Source organism: Podarcis raffonei, chromosome 3 (genome assembly GCF_027172205.1).
Source record: "Podarcis raffonei isolate rPodRaf1 chromosome 3, rPodRaf1.pri, whole genome shotgun sequence".
Taxonomy (NCBI): Eukaryota; Metazoa; Chordata; class Lepidosauria; order Squamata; family Lacertidae; genus Podarcis; species Podarcis raffonei.
Window position 1 is genome coordinate 29,233,506 of NC_070604.1, and position 26,615 is coordinate 29,260,120.

At 41.4% G+C, this 26,615-nt stretch overlaps 1 protein-coding gene across 4 annotated transcripts in view; it reads left to right on the plus strand.

Annotated features, from left to right (window-relative positions):
* The first annotated feature begins 233 nt into the window (after positions 1–233).
* Positions 234–26,615, plus strand: part of WDR35 (WD repeat domain 35) — a 40,303-nt gene continuing 13,921 nt past the window's right edge. Inside the window, exons 1-19 of one of the 4 annotated variants that reach the window (XM_053380915.1) lie at positions 234–420; positions 2,375–2,492; positions 3,437–3,508; positions 4,526–4,618; positions 5,919–6,047; positions 6,983–7,113; positions 7,696–7,861; positions 8,018–8,163; positions 8,645–8,770; positions 9,864–10,049; positions 11,783–11,815; positions 12,510–12,570; positions 15,398–15,542; positions 16,350–16,419; positions 16,667–16,720; positions 19,265–19,374; positions 20,539–20,749; positions 23,546–23,626; positions 23,742–23,878. In XM_053380915.1, coding sequence (XP_053236890.1) covers positions 397–420; positions 2,375–2,492; positions 3,437–3,508; positions 4,526–4,618; positions 5,919–6,047; positions 6,983–7,113; positions 7,696–7,861; positions 8,018–8,163; positions 8,645–8,770; positions 9,864–10,049; positions 11,783–11,815; positions 12,510–12,570; positions 15,398–15,542; positions 16,350–16,419; positions 16,667–16,720; positions 19,265–19,374; positions 20,539–20,749; positions 23,546–23,626; positions 23,742–23,878 — 2,093 coding nt within the window. In that variant the 5' untranslated portion in view covers positions 234–396. The remainder of the gene's footprint in view (positions 421–2,374; positions 2,493–3,436; positions 3,509–4,525; positions 4,619–5,918; positions 6,048–6,982; positions 7,114–7,695; positions 7,862–8,017; positions 8,164–8,644; positions 8,771–9,863; positions 10,050–11,782; positions 11,816–12,509; positions 12,571–15,397; positions 15,543–16,349; positions 16,420–16,666; positions 16,721–19,264; positions 19,375–20,538; positions 20,750–23,545; positions 23,627–23,741; positions 23,879–26,615) is intronic. The other 3 variants (XM_053380912.1, XM_053380914.1, XM_053380913.1) reach the window with 3 other exon arrangements.

Consider the following 26,615-nt stretch of genomic DNA (forward strand, 5'->3'; position numbering starts at 1 on the left):
ATATAAACAAGGCATCATTGTTATTGTTATTATTAATATTAGGGAAACCATGGAGCAAAACAGTCGCGCGTTATGGAGGAGCAATGACGATATTTTTGGGTTTGTTGTTGTTTTGCAGCAGCGCGTACGAAGCCGCGAACAGGCGAAGAAAAAGCAGGGGGCTCGTGGAAAAGGCCTGAAATGCCACGGGAGACTTGGCTTCCCTTTCCTTTTTGTTGCTGTCGTTTTTAAACTTTATTTCCTTTCATTTCTCTTCTGACCCGGAAGCTTTTCTTCCGAGGCGGCGACAACGGTGGCGGCGGGTTGCTAAGGCGAGCCAGGAGGCGCTAGGCCTCTGTTGCCATGGAGACGGCGGCGGCGCGCGTGTGAATCGATAGGGGGAAGACTCTCGGCAGGATGTTTGTCTACCTGAGCAAGAAGGTAAAGGCTTTCGTGTGATTTTTTTTGGGGGGGCGGCTAAATTTGGGCGGGGGGGTGGTTAAAGCGGGGCTGCCTTGAAATACACAAACACCCCCCGGACCTTCGGGGGGCGCATGGCGCATGCTCTAAAAGTTCACTTTCCTCCTAAAAAGTGCTTTTTTTACCCCCCCGACAGCGACCCTCCCCTTTGCCACCATCGCTGCTTTCCCTCCCCTGCGCGTGTTGTTGTTTTCGGATTGCAGCCAGAAGAGATGCTCGTTTGTTGGTGGTTTAGGACACGTGTCGAAGCGCCTCACACGTGACGTCCGCCGCGCGTTTTCGTCGCCCGAGGGTTTAGACGCGAGTTCCATGCAGGTCGCGGGCGACGCTCCCCAAACTCGCTTTCGGACTGCAGTCCCCATCCTAGGCATGATGGGAGCTGTAGCCCGAAAACAGCTGGAGAACCCAGGTTTGGGAAACCCTGGTTGGGAACGTCTGAATGTGCACGCCAGGAGTAGTGGTTCCTAACCTTTTTTGGGCCATGCCCCACCTAAGCATCTCTAAAATCCTGATGCCTCCACTCTGTGACATATAATTTTTATTATTCAAAAAGTGAACTCCTACATTAACTGTTAATAATACATTCTCGAATTGCCCCCTCCCCAAATCAAAGTGCCCCCCTGTGGGGCACGTGCCCCACATTGGGAACCACAGGCCAGGAGGAAAGTGGGACACGACCACAATAAGATCGCTTATTTTTTTACACAGTTAAGTTGTTTGTTGTTTTTATGAAAGGTGCTCAGCGCCATTGATCCTCATGGTGAATATTGTTACCTCGCTGTCATACCCTCCAACATTTCTCTGATGAAAGTAAAGACATCCTATTCAATAATAATAATAATTTTTATACCCCACCCATCTGAGTGGCTTGTCCCAGCCACTCCAGGTGGTTCCCAACATATAAAAATAAAAATAAAAAGCCTTCAGATGTCTTCTAAAATAGAGTTACAGTACTTATCTCTTTGGCTTCAGGGGACGGATGAACGCATGTATAACTCCATACCCTCCAATATTTCTCCGATGAAAATAGGGACCACTTATGAAAAAGTGGGACATTTCAGGATCAAATCAGGAACTGGGGCGGCTTCTGTAAATTCAGGGCTGTCCCTGGAAAATAGGGACACTTGGAGGGTCTGCTGTGTCAAAAAACAACAACAATAAATCCCCACCTCATTTAATTCCTCCAGACTGTGTCAGCTATTCCCTCTGGCCCATTAACTAATACAGCAACCCTTTCTGATACTGGAGCAACTTTTGAAGCTTTCAGTAGTTATTTTTTTACCGCTTTTGGTGTTCTTTTCTCCTCTGTTTGACCCCCATGTTGCCCCAAAAACCTTTTCATTTCAGTCGTATAGCCTGAAAAGAACTTCTTACAGTTTATAAAGCTCTTTGAGGCAAGGGCCTGTCTTTTGCTTATACAGTTGTACCTTGGAAATCGAACTGAATCCGTTCCGGAAGTCTGTCTGACTTCCAAAATGTTTGGAAACCAAAGCGCGGCTTCCCATTGGCTGCAGGAAGCTCCTGCAGCCAATCAGAAGCCGCGTTGGATGTTCAGCTTCTGAAAATCATTCGAAAACTGGAAAACTCACTTCCAGGTTTCGATCGTTCAGAAGCTGATTTGTTCGGGAGCCAAGGCATTTGAGATCCAAGGTACGACTGTATTACCTTGTACACTGGAGAAGCGATGTGCATCACACCATACATTTAAAGCACCCCACCCTCCAAGAATGGGAATTGTTGTTTGTTAAGGTTGCTGGAAATTGTGGTACTGCAAAAAGGTAACTACTGTCCCAGGATTCTTGCCAGGGATGGGGTGTATGCGCTTTGAATTTATGATGCGCAACCGGGCCATATTTTGAGGTCAGCAATTTTGAACTTGGTTTCCATTTCCATTACGAAACCATCTTCCTTTCAGATCACAATTCCTGGCAATGTTCGGCTAAGATCTATTTCTTGGAGCAAGGACCAGGGCTATATAGCATGTGGGGGAGAAGATGGTCTGCTGAAACTTTTAAAATTGGAGACAAAAACAGGTAAGTGACACTTCTGTTGTGCCTATCAGATATTTGAAAACATTTACTAGCATTGCATCAGTACAATCTGGTTCCCATTCTGTGGTGGCATATGATTGTCTCTCTTTAGCTCTGTAGCTGGTCTGTCAACTTGCTCCCTCTATTGGGCACATGACTGGTGCCAATGTTGTCACACTATCCTGATTTATTGTAGCAGTGCAATGCCCTTGATGTTATGCTGCCACAGTGCAACACATTCAATCTGATCTGACATTTTCATTGCGTGAAAGGCATACGGATTAGTGCAGTCAACCATTTTTCTGGTCCTGTGATGCGAACGCCAGGGAATCCTATACAAACATGCAGAAAGTGGGTCCATGGGGGAAGTTTTGTGAGGTTCTAAGGCAGGGGTCAGCAAACTATTTCAGCAGGGGGGCGGTCCACTGTCCCTCGGACCTTGTGGGGGGCCGGACGACCTTGTGGGGGGGGGATGAACGAATTCCTATGCCCCGCAAATAACCCAGAGATGCATTTTAAATAAAAGCACACATTCTACTCATGTAAAAACACGCTGATTCCTGGACCTTCTGCGGGCCGGATTTAGAAGGCGATTGGGCCGGATCCGGCCCCCAGATCTTAGTTTGCCTACCCATGCTCTAAGGGGACTGTGAATAGGTTTGGTGAAGTGGAATTGTACATATTGATGGGATGGAGGGTGGGGAGAAGGGAAACGAGAAGGAGATGGGTCGGCAGCCCAGGCAAGCCATGGAGGAGCTCTAAGGAATTAGACTTTAGTCCACCTTTCCCCCACATTTTGCAGAGTTCTCCATCCCTGTATCTGATGGTTGGGGACCCCTGAGTATATGTGAATATGTTGTTAAGAACTGCAGAGGCTTTGTGCTACAGGGAGAATAATTTAGGATTCCAACCTTTGTTTTAAAATGATATTTAAACTTCTTTTTTAGATGAATCCAAAGCAAAGGGGCTTGCAGCACCTAGCAATCTCTCAATGAATCAAACACTGGAAGGTCACACTGGTGAGAGTCATTATGATCCTGTATTTAATATTCCTTCATTATAGACTAGTTTAAAATTGCCTGCTGAATAAGGTGTTCAGAAACTGATGCACTTTCCATTGATATTTTTTCTCTATTAATTCATTTATGCAAGAAAACAAACATTAGAGTTCATTGTTTGGCATCTGCTACTGCATGTGCAATTATTGCAAATGAAGTAAAAATATATGTGCGGTACATTTTCGACATCATGTTTTCAGTTTATTTTCTCCTTGAACCATCTAACCAGCATATTAATGTTTCAGATGGGGTACATTGTTAGATAAGCAAAGGCAAATATCAGCCACAGTTCTTCAAGATTTAAAAGATGTAATTGCCTGCATCAATTTATTTTTATTAAAATATTACATTAAATATATCACTAGGTTTGTAGTCTTTGTCCCTTTAATACACCCCTTTCCATTCGCAATTTCACATTTATTAGGTGTATGTATAAATTGCTTATGATTTCAGCATGCCAAAGTGGTGTAGAAGATTAACATGTTAAAATACAATTATGCAAAGAGAAAAATAAGTGAAAAGCATCATGTAAAGGTCTTGAATCTAGCAAAGACTCTTGTGAGTGGACAAGGGAGAAGGTGAATTCCAGATTTCCCATACATCCCCAAAAATATGCTCAAAAACATGACATATCTCCTTGGACCAATATAGGCAGAGGTGCTTGGAGCTGTAGTGGGGAGGGGAAATTGGTAAATATTTTCTCTCTTCCATTTCTAGAAACCCCTATTGTATCAAAGGCTCTTACATTTAAAAAAAAAAACATATTCAGTGAATGGAATAACTCCACTGGATCCAAGCTATACTTTATTTTTTCATTATGCCCTATATTGCTTTGTTATTTATGAGCTCACAAATACTGTTATATTATTATGACTGATGTTTCTGGATAATGGATTTTTTTGAATTAATAACATTGTAATTGTGTGTTATTAACAATATTGTTGTGATCCAATAATATACTCCTCTATAATTTTCTAGGTGCTGTGCAAGTAGTGACTTGGAATGAACAGTATCAGAAATTAACTAGCAGTGATGAGCATGGACTTATTATTGTGTGGATGCTGTATAAAGGTAAAGGATTTGTTGGAGATTGGCAATAATATCACTGTGGTATCTCAAGTCTTTATTGTACCTTTGTGAAATCTCAAATAATAGATGCCTTTGAGATTTGTACAATTCTTCTCCAGGTTTTTAATTGCTGGTTACAAAGCCGCGAGTAGCATTATTTAATGATTTTAAAAATTGTTCTAAATGCTTACCTTAATCAATTTATTCTTTTTTAAAAAAAATATTGAGTTGTAAGTTTTTCCATAACAGCTCAAAGAAGGTAAGCAGGTCAATTCACAATACCATTTTGCAATGTCAGGCACATATGGAGAAAACTCTGTGTGTGGAGCCCATAACTCTAAAAAGGGGTCCCAGATCTCAGAATAGTTGTGCCCTTTGCCCCTCCACAGAGAAAGTAGCTCTTCCGTAGGCTGCAAGAATGGAAGTTCCTCCAGCCAATGAGCTACTGGAGGGAGCTGTCCAGTCCTTCCAGTGCTGTAAAGCCAGTCACTTAGCCACCAATAAAGTGCACAGGGCTGCTTGATTTATTCTTAAGTTTACTTCTTGCCTTTTTGCCCCTCTTCTCACCAACAGTATATCTGCCTTTTAGCCTACATGTATTTTGTTCTGACAGGTTGCCATGTGTAGTAGGGCTGTTTGCTGGCATTATGTATATTCACAGCAGCTGATTTGCTTAGATTTTATTGTTTCATGGATTAAGCTTTCATAAATTCATTGGAAGCTTGTGATTTTTAATAAAGTCAGTTTGAAATTTAGAGTGCTAAAACCATCTTTTCCATAGAAAATTCTTAGCTCTTTTCCCTCCAATTAAAAATAATCCACCAATCATTTATTATCTTCTTCCCTATAAATATGGGGGGGCTGTGGGGGGATAATAATAATAATAATAATAATAATAATAATAATAATAATAATAATAATAGATTTTATTATTTGTATGCCACCCATCTGCCCCAGCCACTCTGGACAGCTCGCAACAGAATATTAAAAACATGATAAAAGATTGATAGAAACATGATAAAACATCAAACATTAAAAACCTCCCAATACAGGGTTGCCTTCAGATGTCTTCTGAGTCAAATAAGCCATCAATCAAGAGATGACCACAGATTTAAGTCATCATTATTTTTTTATTCATTAGCAAATTATTTTAAAATATTTCGTACCATGATTTAACATGCTACTCAGGTAATGTACAATGTTTTTGGCAGATAATTCCAACTGGTTTACTTCTAATAGAAATAGTTCAGATGAAGTACAGCAGTGTTGAAGGTGTAGCTGAACATTTACTCTTTGGCTTTAGGTTCTTGGTATGAGGAAATGATCAACAACAGAAATAAATCTGTTGTTCGAAGTATGAGATGGAATGCTGATGGACAAAAAATTTGCATTATATATGAAGACGGTGCTGTAATTGTTGGTTCTGTGGATGGTAAAGTATCTCCTGTACTAAATAAAAGACTCTTACAGCATTGTTTGCAGTGAATATGATTCACAAACATTGCGGATGAATTTGCGTTTGTCTCAATTTGCTTTAATAGAATTGTGACTCCTAAAAATAATATTTTTGTTTGCCAAAATCTTATTGTCCTCCTTTTCAATTTGCAACTGCTGTGTTGATGATATCTGACCACAGAGATATGGGGGTAACAGCCAAAGATGTCTGCCCCCTTGTACATTGGTACTTTAGGACTCTCTCCTCCTTCCTTCCCCCATGTGCCCCCCAAATCTGGAATTTGAAGCAGATTTTCAACAGACAGAGGGGGAAGGAAAGGGAGGAGAAGCCCCACTGCAAGAGTGGACTTCTGTTTGTGCTACTTTAGAACTCACCCATGAGGTTTTTGTGCTCTGTATTTCTGCATTTTTACGTATGAAAATGAAAGCTAATAAAAATTAACTTAAATTCCCTGAGATAAAAGCATATTCTTTGTTTGGGGAATACGATATAAGCAGCAATTGAAATTAGGATATGCCTGTATGTCAGCTTACCCAGTAATTTTAATACATGAATAATATTTTTAATATGTCAAGTAGATTTATTGGAATGTATGATGATATGCAATTAGACTTGTGTATATAGCCTGCTAATGGTTGAACACATATACTATCAAAAGCATAGTAATGCCATACTGTCATGTTTACAATGGTTTAGATTCTCGTTTTGATTCCATGAATGGAACAGAACTGTGTTCATGGATTGTTTATATAACAATAGAAAAGAGAGAAGAATACATTTCTCTTTTATTTTGCTGTGCATGAGTTAACATTCATCATTTGAACTTTTGCAGTAGCGATCCTTTAGTATTTTAAGTGGCATAAATTTTATTTTTAGTTGTAGGCTGTGTTGAACGTATTTTCTCTTAAAAGGGAATCGCATTTGGGGAAAGGATTTGAAAGTACAACTCCATCATGTTGCATGGTCTCCAGATGGCAGGACTCTACTCTTTGGGATGGCAAATGGTGAAATACACATTTATGACAAGAATGGGACTTTTATGGTAAGTTCAGAAGTGTAAGAAGTATAATCTATTGGGTGCCTTCACTGTCTGGTTGATCTTGCAGTTGGGAAGATTTTTTCTGCCTGATCTACACTGGTGCTGCATAAAGTCACTAGTGCTTATCCTTCTGTAATGACGTGCTTAAAAACTGTTCTGCAGTCACCGCAGGAATTGAAAACAGGAGCATGTAATGGTGTTTAATAGAGCACAAATACAGAGGCAGCTGGTTACAGCAACCAATGAAGGTGATTTAACTGAAGCCAGTGCCATTAACTTGGACAGAATGCCAACACTTTGACTTAATTGATATGTGGATTGCAGCCAGAGTTAGCTGCCTATTTATTCTTTCATTTGTTTATGTACTTCACTTTTGAAAAAAATATATTGGTTTGCATTGGTTTATATTTAAGCTAAGATTGGTTCTTCCATTCAGCAAACTTACTTGGGAGTAAAACCAATTCAATGCAGTGGGTCTTTCTTTCAAATAAACTTGCACAGCGTCAACCTGCACATCCTTCTAAGCCACTGGTGATAGTTTTGTCAAGTTCATTTTTACTTACATATGTTAAATGGTCACTTTAGATGAAAATGAAGATGAACTGTTTGGTGAATGTAACTGGAGCATTCAGTATTGCTGGAATCCACTGGTACCCTGGAACGGAGGGCTACGTTGAGCCAGATTGCCCTTGCCTTGCTATTTGTTTTGACAATGGACGATGCCAAATAATGAGACATGAGAATGATCAAAGTAAGCACAACTTCCTATTACTCCTTGAAAGAAGCACTGTGAATTTAAGGCTTAGAGGTCTTGCTGGAGGGCGATGTATCTCAGATCCTTTTTCAGACAAGCTGTTTGTAAGAGCTCGTGTCTGTAACATTTCTTTTCCAAACTTATAACAACCAGATCCTGTCTTAATCGACGCTGTTCTGAATGTTGTGACTCTCCAGTGGAACCACTGTGGAAATGTCCTGGCTATTGCAGGCTTCCAGAAAATAGCTGGACAAGATAAAGATATAAACATGGTACGATTCTACTCTCCATTTGGTGAGGTAAAAGCATTTATTTCATTTTCCTATTTGATCCGGTTGGCTAAAATTAAATATTAGCCCTCTCCATAAATGTTGCTTGTTCCTGTTTTTTAAGAATTTAATTTCAGGAGATACAGTATCAGAAATTACCTCTCTCTTTACGCAATCACTTTTTTATTGAAAGTTTTCAACATAATATACAATAAAAGCCAAACTAAGCTAAGAGAGAGAGATAGAAGCCAAAAAAGAAGAGGAAAAAAGAGAAAATAAAAGGGGGGGGAGGAATGCCAAGCTCTTTATCACAGTTATACCCATATTCCACACAAATTACCTCTCTCAAGTCATCCTGTTAGATTGGCAAGAAGGCCCAAGCCTTCTTGAGTTCATGTACACCTTTCTTCCAGTCATACCTGCAAAATATATTGTGCAGTATATTCAGTTATGCCCCAATTGGAAGTCCCACAGATACCATGTAACCAATGAATGGATGGTGTTGTTTCAGCATTTGCGTTCCATGAAGGTTCCAGGCAAACAAGTTTCAGCTCTGTCTTGGGAAGGAGGAGGCTTAAAAATATCGCTAGCCGTTGACCAATGTATTTATTTTGCAAATATCCGGCCAGCCTATAAGGTAAGTAGCTGCAGAATGCCACTTTCACTGGAAGGCTTACAGCGCCATTTGCAAGCACTATAGAAAGAGAAGCCTGGAATTATGATATTAAAATGAATCATCTCTTTGGGATATCACAACACTTCAAAGACCACCTCTCCCTGTCTGAGGCCCTTCTTCATGTGCCTCTTCCATGAGAAGTCCAGAGAGTGGCAACATGAGGATGGGTCTTTTCTGAAGTGGCTCCACGATTGTGGAATGATCTCCCCAGAGAGGCTCACTTGGCACCCTCGTTACATATCTTTAGGTGCCAGGCAAGAACATTCCTCTTCTCCCAGTGTGGTGTAGTGGTTAAGAGCGGTAGACTCGTAATCTGGTGAACTGGGTTCTTGTCTCCGCTCCTCCACATGCAGCTGCTGGGTGACCTTGGACTAGTCACACTTCTTTGAAGTCTCTCAGCCTCACTCACCTCACAGAGTGTTTGTTGTGGGGGAGGAAGGGAAAGGAGATTGTTAGCCACTTTGAGACTCCTTAGGGTAGTGATAAAGCGGGATATCAAATCCAAACTCCTCCTCCTCCTCCTCTTCATCATCTTCTTCTTCTTCTTCTTCCCAGGCCTTTGGCTAATTAAGCAACCTATGGCCTTTTAAACTGAGGTGGGTGGGGTGTAATTGGTTGTTGTTGTTTTTTGTTATTGTGGTATGTATTTTTGTGGTTTTGTATTGTAAACCGCCAAGTGAACTTTGAATGAAGGGCAGTATAGAAATTGGTATAAAAAAATAATTACAATTATAATAGCAGCTTTTCACCATGTCCATTAGAGTTAGCTATATTCTCTTGAGGAGAATAGCAAAGATGAGTGGTAGGTCTGTACATTATATTTTCTATATGTTACTCTATACCAGGGTTTCCCAAACTTGGGTCTCCAGCTGTTTTTGGACTACAACTCCCATCATCCCTAGCTAGCAGAACCAGTGGTCAGGGATGATGGGCATTGTAGTCCTCAAAAAAGTCTGGGGACCCATGTTTGGGAAACCCTGCTCTACACTATGAATAATGTTTCTATATGTTACTCTCTACTATGAATAACGAATAAAGTTTTCTTTGTTGACAGTGGGGTTATTGCACTAATACAGTGGTTTATGCATATACCCGACCTGATCGTCCAGAGTACTGTGTGGTCTTCTGGGACATAAAAAACAATGAAAAGTATTTGAAATATGTCAAGAGTCTGATTTCCATTACAACCTGTGGAGACTTCTGCATTTTGGCAACCAAAGCCGATGAAAATCAACTTCAGGTATCCCTAGTTACCGTATAACTCTTGCTGAATCACTTTGAATTAGAAAATGGAACAGTTAATTGGTTTGCAGTGCCCTGATAGAAGGTCCACTCGTTACCATTTCAGTTCCCTTCAAAGACAAAGGAGCTTAACATAACCCTTGTGGCAAGAACGAGTTAGAAGCTGTAGTTGAAAGCTCTTCTGCAAGTTGTAAATCTTCAAAGCACTGATTAATTGTTGTTGTTATTCTTTCTAAAGTATCAACAACATCAGGAAATTCTGCCTAGAACATAAAATAAACAACAGTAAAACCCTGCCAGCAGGCTTATATTCAAAACAGGTGGGGAATGTTTTTGGCTCCCAATTCGTTGGCCAACCCAACCAGTCACAGTCCCTTGTACAGAGTTCTCAAGAACGAGGACCACAACGCAAAGCGTGTTGCCAGCCCTATGCTTTGCAAGCTTTCCTGCGCTGATCCTTTCAACTTCTGATGTTGGTGCAGGGAACCAACATCTTTCTTGTGCTTCTCCTTTCAGCCTGCAGTGTTAGACGTTGAAATGGGGAGCATAGGAAGGCTTGCAAAGCTCTCCCCACTGTGAGCCTTTCAACCTGCAGCATCAGAGGTTGGAACAGAGAGCACAGGAAAGGGCTTTGCCAGCCTTCCTTTCTCCTAGGTGGTTCCAAAGCTGTGCTGGGGGGCAGAAGCAATTTCCATTATATGAAAATTGCCTCCCCACTCCTTGAGCAAGCCATGATCCTGCAACCTCTCTGCTGATGGGCAGTTGGGAGTATGCCTTGCTCCAGCAAAGGAACAATCAGGAGTTTGGGTATGTACCTCGGCCCAGTATACCTGAAGGAGCGTCTCCAACCCCATCGTTCTGCCCGGAGGCTGAGGTCCAGTGCCAAGGGCCTTCTGGCGGTTCCCTCATTGCGAGAAGCAAAGCTACAGGGAACCAGGCAGAGGGCCTTCTCGGTAGTGGCGCCCGCCCTGTGGAATGCCCTCCCATCAGATGTCAAAGAGATAAACAACTACCTGACATTCAGAAGACATCTTAAGGCAGCCCTGTTCAGGGACGTTTTTAATGTGTGACATCTTAGTGTATTTTTGGTCTTTGTGGAAGCCGCCCAGAGTGACTGGGGAAACCCAGCCAGATGGGCAGGGTACAAATAATTAATAATAATAATAACAATAATGCAGCCTTAATGTCGTGCTGAATACTGTCCTTCTGGGGCACCTGCTTTTGAGCTTTCCATTGGGTCTGCTTGATTATGTAAACCAACTCTCTCTAGCATTACTAAACCCAAGGAACAGTCCTCCTTTGATTTTGAGAACATGGCTTTGTATTTTGAAATGTGATGCAGTTAGGAAGGACCAGTGCTTTTTTTCTAAAAATGTTTAGGGGTGCTCTCCTTTTGACTCAAGAAAATCACCATTTTATAGTTCAAGTTGGGGAAAATAAATACAGCAAATGGACAAAAGTACAAAGATTCACAAAATGTTTAGGGGTATGCGTACCCCTGCGTCCCTCCAGAAAAAAAGCACTGGGAAGGACATAGAGCAAAATGCTAAGGTGCAAGTAAATTTTTCTACATCACTGTTTATAATTTGGAAGCCCATCTGTATGGAAGAAATCCAACAGCCTTGTTTTTCCTTTTTGCTGTTACATACAATATACTTAGTTTAATTGGTATTCTTTTATCTACCAAAGGAATTAATTATTTCCCATATCTCTTGTACAATGCTTACAAAGGAGGAGCATGAAACTGACTCTCTTGGTGCAATGGTAAAACAATTCTTTTATATGCTGCTTTAATGGGTGGCTTATATGGGTATGATATGATTTACCATTTAGGTATATGTAATCAGCACCCATTTCATTGAATTATAATTTCTGGAACTGCTCCTTTAGATCTGTGCTGTTTCACAGAGAGTGATAGTATATTTGACCTTCTTTGAATGACGTATAAACCCCCAAAATACTATATTGGCTTCAGGAACCTCACTGAACAAGCAACATGAATTTTACTTAGTTGTGACTAACTTTTCATATTGATTTCAATGGGATCCAAGTTCAAGTAATCTAGACTCAACTCATCGATTAGTCAGAGGGATTCAGTAGAGCTTTCTAACATAATATTTTGTGCTTTGCCCTTTCATAAGCAGTGGCATTTTGTTGCAAAGGGGTGGTTTCCTTGTTGTGATGGTGGTTTTAGTTGAAAGGAATTTAGCTTGATACTAATGAAACACGAGTTCTTGGTCCTTTCTTTTCCCCTTAAAAATTATTTTAAAATATTATATTAACTTGTTATGCGATCATAAATCTTGGATGCATTTCCTTACCTAATTTATATGGGCTCCCTTGGGAGGATACAGATTTAAATAATAATATATAAGCTGGGTTCAATATAATTTGAGTTGCCAAACATAGTGGATTACGTGTTTTGCTTTGACAGTTATGTGTTTATATTTTTCCATAGTATGTACTTGTTCTCTGCAATTCCATTGGTACTCCTCTGGATCCAAAATATATTGACATTGGTAAGCAGATGTTCAGAGTTTTATTGTATTCATTATGCTTCTTGAGCCTTTGCCCCAAATCATTTCGGATTGCAATGGCAATCCAAAATGGCCAACTACTACTTATGTGACAGAGCTGGCAAACTCTTTGCTGTTTAGTGTCTTGAAACGTTAGCAAACTGTAATAGAAGTAGGTCTACCACACTACTGCCATTTTAGTATGGCCTACTAGGTCCACTTCTTTTGAAAAGTGACTGTGGGCTGGATACAGGCATATGTTGTTCCCTTTGATTGCAGAAGGGATTCTGATGCAGCGGAAACATCCACTGGAGGAAGGGAGGGAGGTGATTTTCACACACAAAAATTGCCCAGGAAGCCCTGCTCCACTATCTCCCACACTGTTATAGGGCAACCTTCAGCCTTTATGGGGGTTTCGGGGGGGTCCCACCTTCTGCCCATGGGAGCATCCCATAAGTGGAACTGTGCTTGTGTTTAGTCTAGATCCAGTTGCTTGTTAATTAATATTTCTGTTCAGAATACCAGCTGCATCAGGTAGGAATGGATTTTAAGCCAATATTATTTTATGGACAAAGCATAGTGTTTTGTAGCCAGTGCTGTCCAGTGCAGACAAAGGCAATTTGATCCAGAAGTGCTTTTGTTACCAGAATGTGGAGAAAGGTGATTTTGTGATTCCCACCCCCACCAGAACCAGCTTCCATGCTGTTCCAAAAGGTTGCCCAATAGGGCGGTTCATAAAAAAAACCTTTTTTTTAAAAAAAAAATGCCTGCTCCAAAGGTCTTAACTTACTACACTAGGGATTATATAGCTATATCTGAAATTTCATGCATATCAGTTAATACATGGGTAGGCAAACTAAGGCCCGGGGGCCGGATCCAGCCCAATCGGCTTCTAAATCTGGCCCGCAGATGGTCCGGGAGTCAGCGTGTTTTTACATGAGTAGAATGTGTGCTTTTATTTAAAATGCATCATTGGGTTATTTGTGGGGCATAGGAATTCATTCATTTCCCCCCAAAAATATAGTATGGCCCCCCACAAGGTCTGAGGGACAGTTGATCGGCCCCCTGCTGAAAAAGTTTGCTGACCCCTGAGTTAATATCTTGACCCTGCTCCACTGAAAAGCATTGGGTGTTCAGTAGGGCAGTTTATAAAAAACTTTTTTAAAAAAAATGCCTGCTCCAAAAGTTTTATCTTACTACACTAGGGATTATATAGCTATATCTGAAATTTCATGCATATCAGTTAATATCTTGACCCTCCTCCACGGAAATAGCTGTTTAATTGGCCGTTTTCTTATGTCATGAAAGCTGAAATTTCAATTCAGTAGAGCAGGATCAAGATATTAACTGATATGCATGAAACTTCATAGTCACACGACTGAGGCTGATGTGAGTTGGAGTTCAACAACATCTGGAAGGCCACAGGTTGCCCATTCCCACACCACATCAGAACATCTGTGCATGTGATGTAAACATATTTGCTCTTTTCAAAAGTGCCGATCACGGTCATTTTTCAAAGGACCCACACATCTGCTGTTTTATTAGGCATATTGTGAATCGTTCTGGCTTTTGCAAATGTCACTAAAGCAGGCACACTTTATTCATGCAATTCCAATCTTCAAAAACTGTTTAATTTCCAGGTTTCAGTCAAGTACTTGAGCCCAATTGGCAACTGCCTTTCCTTATCGAGTTCCAATTATTTTTAATTATGTATTTGCATGCAGGTTCATCAAAGGCTAATATTTTACAGTTTTCAATGGGAGGCTTTTAAAATGTATTTGCCATGCTAGCTGCTTCTAACAACAGAGCTTGGTAGGCATAGCTCCCACTTAATGTTTCTCAATTTCAGTGTTTTCTTGCTCATTGGCTATTTCTGCCATAGATATTAAACTATCAAAACGACTGATAGATAAAGCTCAATAGAGATTGTTGATTGCGCTCTTTATAGTTGGTGGTAGATGTTAGAGCAGCACAATAGAAAGAATCACACTTCAGAGTACCTTGTTACTTACTGTAGTATTATTGATCTTACCTTTCATTTGTTTTTGTTGCTGTCATTTATTATTATTAGATAATTTATAGCCCACTGTTCCTCCCAAAACAGCCCAAAAAAGCATACACACTGTAATGGAATGGGGGATATGTGGCCCTCCAGATGCCATTTGACTACAACTCCTATCAGTCCCAACTAGCATGGCCAGGGATCAGGGATTCTGAGAGTTGCAGTCCAACAACATCTAGGACATAAACTCTCCATTTGTGCCCCAAATCCAGTGAAGCGGGGTGGAAACTTCCACTGCTACCATTTTCTGCAGAAAACTTTCCATTATTAGGAATGCATTGTTTTGTAAAATTAATAGCATAATGAATACAAATCAAGTAGGGGAATGGAAATGGATCTAATGATAACTTTAAAATCAAAGTTTTTAAAGACAATTAACTATAGGAAGCACATGTATTATGAAATAAATAAGAAATGTATACTTGAGTGTGCCAGCACCTATTCTCTGGAAATTCCCTGCACATTTTGTGTTCAGCACATATAGATCTTTGAACCAGGCCATGAGATTTGTGTTGTTTTTCTTATACCTGGCAATGACACCCAAGGGTAGCCAGTTTCAGTTGTTTCCAGACTACAGCTCCCATCATCCCTGACCATTGGCAATGCTCACTGAGGCTGATGGGAGTTTTACTACAACAACACCTTCAGGTTGACTACCTGCATGTTGGCTACTCATGTACACAACCTGCTTCTTATCTAGGTCTAAATAAGATTGCACCATTCAACGGACCTATTCAATTTGTGCTTCTTGTTTGGATTTTATAATAGCACCACTGTTCGTTATCATGACCAAAACCCAGGTGATTGCAGCTTCAAAAGAAGCGTTTTATATCTGGCAGTATCGCGTGGACAAGAAGCTCACTGCAATGGAAATTAATCAGGTGGCACGAACTAGAAAGGAGGGCAAAGAGAGGTTTGTTCTTCGATTTTGCAGCTTCTTTTCCTGTGCTATGTTGTTTAACTCTTCGCATGATCTCTGTGACATTTGATTTGCAAGCAAATTCATAAAATAGTTGCTTTGTGAATAATTAATTTGTAAATAATATCTGCCTATATTCCAGGCAGGAAAGGACTAACATCTCTTATTCAGCATGCCAATTATTCTTCATAGCTCATTCACTGTAACTGCTTCTGGGACCCTTATTTAACACCAATGGATTCTCTTCTTTGATGTCATTCAGATCGTTCATGGCCCAGCTTTTTTATCTGTTTCTACAATGCTGTGTATTAGATCCTAAGATAAGTTAGCTTAATGAAGTTCATAGAAGGAAAGTTTCCCATCTAGTTGTCTTAGGACCCAAGCCTAAATTTTTGTGTCATACCTGAAATAATAATGGGAAGTTTGAATTATTTTGCTTTGAGAATTTCTCCCAATCAGATTGCTATATTTCATTTCAGTCTGGCACCCCACTATCTGCAAAATCCAATCCTCCTTCTGTGTAGTATTTTCCTGCTTGCAAGATTGCACTGGAGGACATGCTCTAGACAGAATGACTCCCTACTCTGGGTTTTATTCTTACAGACAGGTTCTTCAGAACCTTTTGCCTTCCTCAACCCTATAACCACACTTTTAAAACCCTCCTGCATTAAGAACAACCACAGGAAAACACACACACATTTGGGAAACGAAACATCATGTGCAGTATGAAAAGCGCAAGCCCTAAAAAATATCCCTGTACTTCAGAAGGTACCAATTTCCTTTTTCCATTTTTCCTTTCAGGATTTATCATGTAGATGATACCCCTTCTGGAGCAGGTGATGGAGTACTTGATTATGCGAAAGCTTTACAAGTAAGTTCTTACCAGAATCTTGTTTTGCCAGTCTGTGAGGAAAGCCGTTTTGAGTTGTTGTTTATAATCTGAAAGTGCATTAGATTTCTTCTGATTATTTTTTTTTATTGCTCTATCATGCAAATAAAAAAACCTACTTTCCCTTCCAAATGTTACCATATTCTTGCTAGCAATTTCGCTCTACAGCTCTGTTTCAAATAATAAAACTGCTTTTGGTGATTAAACTTGACATCTGATACGGTTTCAGGGAACGAGGGATCCGATTTGTGCAATAACAGCATCTGATAAGACACTTATTATTGTAAGTACCAAATGTGCTGTTTATTTTAATTCACTTATTTATTTAACAATATTTGCATATTCTTTTCCAAGCACACATGGTTCTCTTAACACTGCACAAGAATAACCTTAGATTTATAGCTGGACGATATTGCCCTTGCCCTGCTGAATCTAAAAGGCTATACCCACTAGTACACCCCTGGCCAGTCTTGCTGCTGCTGTTCACTGGGAGGTAGAGAAGGAGCAGGGAGGTCATTGTGGTACAAGTGCGCTAGCAGAGCCAATCTCGTGCTCGCACCAATGTGTTTCCAATACAGTAGTACCTTGGGTTACATACGCTTCAGGTTACAGGCTCTGCTAACCCAGCAATAGTGCTTCGGGTTAAGAACTTTGCTTCAGGATAAGAACAGAAATCGTGCTCTGGCGGCGCGGCGGCAGCAGGAGGCCCCATTAGCCAAAGTGGTGCTTCAGGTTAAGAACAGTTTCAGGTTAAGAACGGACCTCCGGAACGAATTAAGTACTTAACCCGAGGTACCACTGTACAGTCGTACCTTGGAAACCAAATGCCTTGGCTCTCAAACAAATAGGCTCCCGAACGATCGAAACCTGTAAGTGTGTGTTCCAGTTTTCGAACAATTCTCAGAACGTCCAGTGTGGCTTTCGCAGCCACTTGGAAGCCAAGCTTTGGATTTCGAATAGTTCCGGGAGTCGAACAGGCTCCCGGAATGCATTCTGTTCGAAAACCAAGGTACCACTGTATGCATCCCTCTCTGCTACCTGGTGTTAAACAGCAGTGATATGAGCTACTGGAGGTCAGGTAGTGTCGCTGCCCCACTACGCTGTCCACTACTGACTATGCCTCAGGGCATACAGGAGAAGGTGCCAAACAGGAGATAAGCTGATTCGTGTCTCAGGCACAAAAGATTATATACAAACAGCAGCCACAGCAATCCCTAGTATTGTAGTAAGGTTAAAGCTTACTGGGAAATGATATATAACGAATTGAAAAGGATGTTTAAAATAACCTTTGTAAAAAAATAAATAAATCCAGAAGCTTTTCTTTGGGGAATTATAGGGACAGAACTACCTAAATTGTATAGAAATTTATTTATGTATGCAACTACAGCAACAAGAATGCTCCTCACCCAAAAATGGAAAGAAGCAGAAGTCCCAGCAAAGGAAGAATGGATACAAAAACTTATGGAATATGCAGAAATGGCAAAACTTACCGGAAGAATAAGAAATCAAGATAACAAACTTTTTATAAAAGAATGGAAATGGTTTATTGAATATTTACAGATAAATTGCAAGCATAAGAAGATTGGCAGGATTATTGTAATAACCTGCAGTTTCATAAGAGTATATATTTAAAGTAGATAATTAAATGAGCAAATTAAATGAATTTGGATATGCAGAAGATATTAAAAAATAAATTTAAGGAACCGCAGAAAGGGGGAAGGAAGTCAACCTTTGAAATGTTAAAGTGATTGTAGAATTAATGAAATGTATAAATTTGAAAAGTATAAATAAAAACTTTTTTTAAAAAATGAAGCCAAGGGCTTCAAGCATAAAAGCGAAGGTTTGGCTGTTGACATGTGGACACAAAACCTCATGCAACACTGGGGAAGTGAGTACCCGCAAAGAATTTCTTTTCCTGTTTTTTGAAAGGGCAAACCTCAAAAATAACCTGCGAGAGGGAGGCAGATCGCTCTATTCCTCCTCCACCAGCTTCTCTCATGCACCCCAATCTATAGGAACAGCTGAGCAGCGAGGAAAAGGGGTGGGGTTGCCAAAAAAGGGGGTGTGCCCAAGTCCCCTTTCTTTCCACTGCTCAGCGATTCCTGCTTAGCCACAGCAATTTCATTTTCCCCCAAAAAATTTTATTGGTTTTCACAATATTATAAAAAGCAAACAAACACACAAGACAAACAAACAAAACAAACATAGATCATAGCCTTATTGAAAATTACAGTTATTAACTTTGTTAAGTGACTTCCTCGCTTCCCCTTAGTTGAATTTCATTGCATGTCCTTTTAACGGTTTCCCATTTTTATGAAATTTAACTTAAACATTAACATCCTTAAATCTTCACCTTATAGAATTAAACATATTACTTCATCACTTAACATAAATAAAATCCTAAACCCATTAAGTATCTGCAAGCTATTTCCAGTTAAACAAATTTAACTAAATAATCATTAAATTTCTTCCATTCTTCCTGATACTCCTCCTCCTTCTGGTCGCGGACTCTTCCTGTTAGGTCGGCTAGCTCCGAAAAATCCATCATCTTCATCTGCCATTCTTCTATTGTTGGTAATTCTTGGGTTTTCCAAGCCGCAGCAATTTCAAATGGACTGAGGGGAGTGGAAGTAGCAGCAATGGGGTTTGGACTAGAAGAAGCCTCATGGTCCCTTCCAACTCTACAGTTTTATTATTCTCCCAAGCCTTGGGCTCATCCATTTGATAAGACTACATACAGGTTGCTTACCTGTGGCTTAGTCCAGCACATAAAGAAAGGTGTGTTATGCTCATATTTCCTCGCTTCTCAAAAGTTGTTTTTCTCTAGGGACGAGAATCTGGCACCATTCAGAGTTACAGGCTCCCCAACGTTGGTTTGATTCGGAAGTATCTCCTCAACTGCCTGCCTTATCAAATGTCTCTGAATTGCACCTCCAGGTAAGACAGAAGTTTGGTTGTAAAATATATTCTCAACTTTGAAATGCAATATTTACCAATTCGGATACATTCTGTTAGTTGAAATATGAAACATTATTCTAGCAGGCTGAATTTTACATGTTATATTGGAGACAATGGGACGCAGGTGGCGCTGTGGGTTAAACCACAGAGCCTAGGACTTGCCAATCAGAAGGTTGGCAGTTCGAATCCCCGCGACGGGGTGAGCTCCGTTTCTCGGTCCCTGCTCCTGCCAACCTAGCAGTTTGAAAGCATGTCAAAGTGCAAGTAGATAAATAGGTACCGCTCCGGCGGGAAAGTAAACGGCGTTTCCGTGCGCTGCTCTGGTTTGCCAGAGTCATGCTTAGTCATGCTGGCCACATGACCCAGAAGCTGTACGCCAGCTCCCTTGGCCAATAAAGCAAGATGAGCGCCGCAACCCCAGAGTCTGCCACGACTGGACCTAATGGTCAGGGGTCCCTTTACCTTTACCTTACTGGAGACAATGAGTAGTATTTAACCATCCCATCCCATCAATGCAAGGATTTCTGCTTGTGCAATGAGCCATCTCCCCGCCCCCCCCACTCCACCCTTGCCTTCTCAAATCTGCTCCAAAGGGTTGGGGGAAAACCCTTAGAATAGATTTGGGGGTGAACAGGGAGAGGATGGGGGAGAACATTGCATTGCACAAGCAGAAATTCTTGCACTGATGGAATGTTCACAGAGCACTATGTTGGATACAACCCAAGGCTTTTAATAGACAGGGGGGAAAGTGTGAAAAATTAACTGAAGGTGGGGTGGGTTCAGGTAGACAATGATGTTGAGAGGTCTTCCCTCAACTGGTTGAGATTCTGGTTTAAGAAATACAGTGGACCCTCTGGATATGAATTTTAATTCAGGGGTCAGTGCACCCCTCGAAAAATCTGTATCCGGAGGCGCCGCTTCTGCACATGGGCGCAGCTTGATAAAGCGCTTCTGCGCATGCACGAGCAGTGAAACCCAGAAAAATACTTCTGGATTTGCCGCTTTCGCAACCCGAAGTTTACGCTACTCGAAAGTAACATAGCCCAAGGGTCTACTGTATCTTCACGGTAAACCATTTCAAATCTGAGACAGAACGTTGATAAAGGACTATTTTGTTTTCGTTCATTCTTCCTTCATTTTCAGCCGTCTTGCTATCATAGACATGGTAGGAGTGCTGATTTTCTTTGACTTGGACACCCGAATAACAGACAGTTCAGGAAGCCAAGCAGTAGGTGAACAACTCAAACTGGAACGCAAAGATATTTGGGATATGAAATGGGCCAGAGATAATCCAGAGTTATTTGCCATGATGGAGAAAACAAGAATGTATGTGTTCAGAAACCTGGATCCTGAGGTACAGCAACAAGCAATAATGAAATACAAATATTTTAATTGGGAGTCCACAATCTCCCATTGCATCTTTTGGGGCTGGAATAGGAGGAAGGCAGTTGGCGAGGTTCTCTGCAGATCCACCTAGAGATCATATGTTCTTCCAGCACATTGTTTGTCATATATATTCCTTGGTTGATTGACTTAGGAGTTTGGGTCAAGCTGGAAGCAAAGTGAAAATAATAATAATAATAATAATTATTATTATTATTATTATTATTATTATTATTATTTATTATTATTATTATTATTTATACCCCGCCCATCTGGCTGGGCCTCCCCAGTCACTCTGGGTGGCTTCCATAAAAACCAAAAATACAGTAAAATATCACACATTAAAAACTTCCCTGAACAGGGCTGCCTTAAGATGTCTTCTGAATGTCAGGTAGTTGTTTATCTCTTTGACATCTGCTGGAAGGGCGTTCCACAGGGCGGGCGCCACTACAGAGAAGGCCCTCTGCCTGGTTCCCTGTAGCTTTGCTTCTCGCAATGAGGGAACCGCCAGAAGGCCCTCGGCGCTGGACCTCAGCGTCTGGGCAGAATGATGGGGGTGGAGACGCTCCTTCAGGTATACTGGACGAAGGCCGTTTAGGGCTTTAAAGGTCAGCACCAACACTTTGAATTGTGCTTGGAAACGTACTGGGAGCCAATGTAGGTCTTTCAAGACCGGTGTTATATGGTCTCGGCGGCCGCCCCCAGTCACCAGTCTAGCTGCCGCATTCTGGATTAGTTGTAGTTTCCGAGTCACCTTCAAAGGTAGCCCCACGTAGAGCGCATTGCAGTAGTCCAAGCGGGAGATAACTAGAGCATGCACCACTCTGGCAAGACAGTCCACAGGCAGATAGGGTCTCAGCCTACGTACCAGATGGAGCTGGTAAACAGCTGCCCTGGACACAGATTTGACCTGTGCCTCCATGGACAGCTGTGAGTCCAAAATGAATCCCAGGGATTAAGGGAACAAAGTGATATTGGGGTGGGATACCTCTCCCTCTTCCCTCCACACCTCCTTGCTCCTTGTGGAGCTATTGGATCAATACGGTGAAACAACTACCTAAGTAATAGTGAAAATACTGGGTCACACCAAAGTTTCATCTAGTCCAACATTCTGTCTCTAGGAGTGGCTAGACAGGATCCTCTGGAAGCTTTCAAGCAGAGTATTATATATTTATTATTTAATTATCATCATCATCATTTACACAAAATGATCTCACTTCTCACCATCCTGGTCTCAAATCAGCTTAAAAGGATAAAAAAAAAGAAATGCAACATACAAAATTTGAAACGTAAATTAAACCTCAGAAATGGAAACGAAAGAAAATCAGAAAATTTTAAAACCGCAAAGAAGCATTCATGATGTGAAGACTTCCTTAAATAAAATGGTTTTTAGCCAGGCATCTGAAACTCATCACGGACTGTGAATATCCGGCTTCTTACTAGTGGGAGGGAGTTCCATAGAGTTGGGCCCACAACACTGAAGGCATGACTTTTCATTGACCCATGTTATGCTTCTGGTCCCTGGGGAAACCACTCATAATGAAGGTGATGGGCATCCCTCTTGCTGATCCCAAGCACCTAGTATTTAAAGGTGGTTGTTATTGTTACTATTTTATCTGAACCCTACTCATCTGACTGATTTTCCCCAGCCACTCTGAGCAGCTTCCAGCAGATATAAGAACACAATAAAATACCAAACATTAAAAATTAAGAATTTCCCTATACATGACTGCCTTCAGATGTCTTCTGAAAGTTGTATAGTTTATCTCCTTGTCATCTGGTGGGAGGGTGTTCCACAGGGCGGGTGCCACTGCTGAGGAGACCCTCTGCCTGGTTCCCTGTAGCTTCACTTCTCGCAGGGAGGGAATTGCCAGAAGGCCCTTGGCGCTGGACCTCAGTGTCCAAGCTAGACAACTGAGGTAGAGACGCTCCTTCAGGTATACAAGGCCGAGGCCATTTAGAGCTTTAAAGGTCAGCACCAGCACTTTGAATTGTGCTTGGAAATGTACTGTGAACCAATGTAGATCCTTTAGGACCGGTGTTATATGGTCACCAGTCTAGCTGCCACCAGATGAACTGCCTGAAAGTTCTCTGAAAATTGAGAAATCTTCCATGAATTTGTCTGATAGTTGCTTAACCTTAAAAGATGTCACCACATCTTGGTTAATTAGAGTTTACCAGTGGTTCTCAACCTGTGGGTCCCCAGATGTTGTTGGACTACAACTCCCATCATCCCTGAGCTCTGGCCTTGCTAGCTAGGGGTGATGGGAGTTGTAGTTCAACATCTGGGGACCCACAGGTTGAGAAAGGCTGGTTTAGAGAATGTTATAAGCCTCTCCATAGTCCCTGCAGTTAAGACTAAAAGCTTAAATTGATGTAGCTGCTCTCTGTCGGAATGGTGCTCCAGCCCCTTGAGAATTTTAACTGCAAATGCAAAAACGACAGCAATAATAGGTTGACACTTTCTGAAAGATGCAAGGAGCTCCACAGGCTTCCCCCTGCATTTCACAAATACAGAAGGAGCACAGATATGAGGTTGCATGAGTAAATTGAGTAGGCAGGAAAACCGGTGATAATATTGCCAAAGCCTGCAATCCTGTGCACACTTAAATGTGAGTAACGGCACAATTAAGTCTCTCTGATTTCAGTGGGATTTGTTTCCTAGGAAGTGTACATACAATTGCATCCTAAATGGCATTTAAATTGTTGTCCAAAATGCTGCAGGATAATTTTGATTTGCTGATTATATGGTAACTTGTATTTTAAGGAACCCCTTCAAACATCTGGATACATTTGCAACTTTGAAGATTTAGAAATTAAATCTGTTTTACTGGATGAAATATTAAAGGTAAATTTTAGATTTCTCTCCCCCCCCAAAAAACATTCCATTTATACAATTTACAAAACAGTGGTTTTCAATGGAAATGAGCAGCCACTAAACTTTTTTTTTTTGTATTTTACAGAATCCTGAACACCCTAATAAGGATTACATACTTAATTTTGAGATTAGATCACTGCGAGATGCACAAGCGATTGTAAATAATGCAGGCATTGCAGAGTCTGCCCAGTTCATTGAAGAAAATTCACATCCAAGGCTTTGGTAAAATTCCATTTTTTTCCTAGGTTTTCTTTCCTATTTAGAGGGATTACATTCTTATAGCTTTTCAGGGTTAAATATAAGTTAATAAAACAGGTTTTATTAGCTGCAGATTTGGACTGGTATCTGTTATATAGTGGTACCTCGGGTTAAGTACTTAATTTGTTCCGGAGGTCCGTTCTTAACTGTTCTTAACCTGAAGCACCACTTTAACTAACGAAGCCTCCTGCTGCCACCGCACCGCCAGAGCACGATTTCTGTTCTCATCCTGAAGCAAAGTTCTTAACCTAAATGCACAATTTCTGGGTTAGCGGAGTCTGTAACCTGAAGCGTATGTAACCTGAGGTACCACTGTATAGGAAAATAATCTCAGTTTGATGTGAAAACATCCAATAGTAATAAGAGCCGCTAGCTAAATTTGGCCCCCTGTGAAGGTCAAATTTGAACATTTGCTGCTCATGATATGTCAAAAGTGTAAGTAGGTCATGTAAGAATTGGTGCATGCAAAAGGACACTGAGGACCATGTGATACATTTTCCTTCTCAATCCTCAGGCGGCTTTTGGTCTGCATCGTGGGTAGGTAAGCTGTTTCAGCAAGCCCAGGTAACCTATTTTAAGGGAGAGAGAGAAAAGAACCAGAGAGCAGTGCAGAGGTCAAATAGGGAACCTTCAGAAAGGAATAACACATCTAGGCGATACCTGAGGCCACCTTTTCCTGAAAGACGGAGGACATTCCAGCCAAGCAGAAGGCAGCAGGAGGTCAGAGGAACATTTGGGCTGTCACTGGATATGCACCTCCACAACGCAACTCTGATTAAAGCTCCAAAGAGCCACAAGCCATACCCCTGCCCTGCCTGGACAGATGCCAACCACAGAAATGCCTGGCACGTCCAAAAGCATTAGAAAAGCCCAGCTGAGGAATGGCAAATATCCACCAAGTCAGGCAGGATGTAGAGATTTCTAATACCTCTATCTAGCAAGAGGGGTGTGCAGAATGTAAGCATTTCTCCACCCTATATTTCTTAGGTGGATTAAAGACATCTTATATCACAGCTCGGCAAAGGGTTCATCTACTTCCCTTTCTCTTTTTTTTAAAAAAAATCTACAAATTTTAACATAGACCGAAAATTACATCCTCCTCCTCCTCCTCCTCCTCCTCCTTCTCCTTCTCCTTCTCCTTCTCCTTCTCCTTCTCCTTCTCCAGTGTGGTGTAGTGGTTAAGAGCGATAGACTCGTAATCTGGGGAAGCGGGTTCGCGTCTCTGCTCCTCCACATGCAGCTGCTGGGTGACCTTGGGCTAGTCACACTTCTCTGAAGTCTCTCAGCCCCACTCACCTCACAGAGTGTTTGTTGTGGGGGAGGAAGGGAAAGGAGATTGTTAGCCGCTTTGAGACTCCTTAAAGGGAGTGAAAGGCGGGATATCAAATCCAAACTCCTCCGCTGCTGCTGCTGCTGCTGCTGCTGCTGCTGCTGCTGCTTCTTCTTCTTCTTCTTCTTCTTCTTCTTCTTCTTCTTCTTCTTCTTCTTCTTCTTCTTCTCCTCCTCCTCCTCCTCCTCCTCCTCCTCCTCCTTCTTCTCCTCCTCCTCCTCCTCCTCCTCCTCCTCCTCCTCCTTCTCCTTCATTGAATTTATATACCTCCCTATACCCAGAGGTCTCAGGGCAGTTCACAGAACAAAATCAAAATATAAAACCACAAAATATATAATCAAAATAAAAACAACAGCCCAATAACCCCCTCCCCCCAAAAAAGAGCACCACATTTTAAAAGGGCATAGCATGTCAATCAAATCAGCCAAAGGCCTGGTTAAAAAGGAATGTTTTTGCCTGGCGTCTAAAGTTGTATAATGAAAGCATCAGGCGAACTTTCCTGGGGAGAGCATTCCACAGACGGGGAGCCACTGCAGAGAAGGCCCGTTCTCATGTTGCCACCCTCTGAACCTCTCGAGAAGGAGGCACACGAGGCCCTCAGAAGATGACCTCAGGGTCTGGGAAGGTTCATATGGAAAGAGGCGGTCCTTGAGGTATTGTGATCCTGAGCCATTTAAGGCTTTATAGGTCAAAACCAGCACTTTGAATTGGGCCCGGAAACTAATTGGTAGCCAGTGCAGTTGGACTAGGATTAGTGTAATATGCTCAAACCGTCTGGCCGCTGAATTCTGCACCAGCTGAAGTTTCCAATCCGTCTTCAGAGGTAGCCCTATGTGTAACGCATTGCAGTAATTTAACCTGGGGGAAGAAATATCAACAACCTCAGATATGCGGATGACACAACCTTAATGGCAGAAAGTGAGGAGGAATTAAAGAACCTTTTAATCAGGGTGAAAGAGGAGAGCACAAAATATGGTCTGAAGCTCAACATAAAAAAAATAAGATCATGCCACTGGTCCCATCACCTCCTGGCAAATAGAAGGGGAAGAAATGGAGGCAATGAGAGATTTTACTTTCTTGGGTTCCATGAACACTGCAGATGGTGATAGCAGTCACGAAATTAAAAGATGCCTGCTTCTTGGGAGAAAAGCAATGACAAACCTAGACAGCATCTTAAAAAAAAGAAACATCACCTTGCCGACAAAGGTCCGTATACTTAACGCTATGGTTTCCCCAGTAGTGATGTATGGAAGTGAGAGCTGGACCGTAAAGAAGGCTGATCACCGAAGAATTGATGCTTTTGAATTATGGTGCTGGAGGAGACTCTTGAGAGTCCCATGGACTGCAAGAAGATCAAACCTATCCATTCTT